General features: G+C 42.9%; 1 protein-coding gene across 1 annotated transcript in view; it reads left to right on the top strand.

Annotated features, from left to right (window-relative positions):
* Sike1 (suppressor of IKBKE 1) overlaps nt 1-597 on the top strand; it is a 7351-nt gene extending 6754 nt beyond the window's left edge. The window contains exon 5 of the mRNA XM_021196472.2: nt 233-597. Coding sequence (XP_021052131.1) covers nt 233-334 — 102 coding nt within the window. The 3' untranslated portion in view covers nt 335-597. The remainder of the gene's footprint in view (nt 1-232) is intronic.
* Nucleotides 598-1714: the final 1117 nt, after the last annotated feature.

Consider the following 1714-nt stretch of genomic DNA (forward strand, 5'->3'; position numbering starts at 1 on the left):
TTTTTTTTTTTTTTCTTCTTTTTTGGGGGCTAGGGTGGGAGGAAAATCATAAGGGTGAAAGGTGATCCAGGGAGGACTGGGAAATGAATGGGATTGGGATACATTATGTGAAATCTCCAAATAATCAATAAAAACATTAAGTTAAAAAAACATTTTTCCTCTTTCTGGCCTAAAATAATATGTTCTGACATAGTTTAACAATTAAAACACAGGAAATATCTTTTCTCCCCAGCTTGAAAATAAGGAACTTCGAGAGTTATTGTCCATCAGCAGTGAGTCTCTTCAGGTTGGAAAAGAAAGCTCTGTGGCTCCTGCCTCTCGGGCCATCAAGTAACTGGACTTCCGAAGGCTGGTACAGCTTGCCCGTCAAGGCGGGAAGCCGATCCCTCTCCTCTCTAGCCGTGTCCAAGAGTCCTGTCGCAGATTTGACTTGGTATTGGTTAGAGGTATGGGGTGGCAGTTTAGAATTGCCACTTGGTATTATTCATTGTCCACTAACTAGTTTGGGGTGTACTAGTGAAACTAGACAAGCCTCCCATTGCTGGGACAGAGCCGACATTGTCACTCTAGTCCGGAATCTCTATAAACTGTTACCTGGAGTTCAATGATGTTTTTCACAGCTTGGAAATGCTGAACACTTTTATTATAAAACCAGGGTTTTATTTTATATAGGATTATAAAAATTCCTTCTAAGAGTTTTTCAAAGATTTAACTTTTTAAAAATACATATTTGGTGTAAACCTGGATTTTTTTTTTTCTTCTACTTGTAAGCAAAAGTAGCATGGCTTCAAAGAAGCAGATTGGCAGATTCTCTGAGTGAAGTCGCTCATGTATGGGGTTTGATCCTCTCTGGTGCTAGGAGTCGGCACTTTGTGCTCAGGTGTCTTTGCTCTTAATTTGAGAGAATCGATCAGTCCCCAGGAAATATGCTTGAAAACAAGTAAGCCGGGTTCGGGTTGTTCCTCCTCCTCCTCAGTGATCCACAGTCATTCAGAGAGTGCTGAGGAACTTGGGCCTGCCCCAGCATGCACAGGGAGCTATTAGATGTACATGACTGTACATGTACATTGGACTTAAATGCCAAAAATAGCTTTTATTTATTTGATCAAGTAGTTTTCCATTCTGTCTGCCTGAGGAGTCTTCAGCTTAGGTAGTTCCCTCGTGTGACACACACACACACCTCACAGGTTCCTAGCTCCTAGGCACTTTCATTGACACACAGTTGTGCTGTGCAGAGCAGCACTGCCGAGATGGTTTAGACCGGCAGCAGTACTTTGCTATCTTTCCATCTGCTGGGTTTTCACATGGAAGCATTTTATTACTCACAGAAAGTTACCCATTCCTGATGCCATGCATGCAGGCAATCAAGAACAACCTGAGATTCTAATAGCTCCCTGTCAATTCCTTCTCATCTTGGTTTGCTCATATGTCAGGTTTATAAATAATTTCTTTTGCACTGTTTGCTCAGATGGACTTTGGTTTTTGTTCCCACGTTAACTTTCACTCCAGCTACTCCCCTTGAAGTGTCCCCTAAGGGCCCCAAGTGTACTCCACAAGCCCATTCAGGGGCTGGTTCCTCTACCACTTGTCAGCTGTCACAGCAGGTCCCATCACAGTGATAGCATTATCAGACAGTCTGTTTCAGCAGTGAGCATGGTGTCCCTTTATCTGCCTTCTGTTCCCTTAGCACTCACTACAAAGGTCTTGGCATCTA

This window comes from Mus pahari, chromosome 4 (genome assembly GCF_900095145.1).
Source record: "Mus pahari chromosome 4, PAHARI_EIJ_v1.1, whole genome shotgun sequence".
NCBI classification, from domain to species: Eukaryota; Metazoa; Chordata; class Mammalia; order Rodentia; family Muridae; genus Mus; species Mus pahari.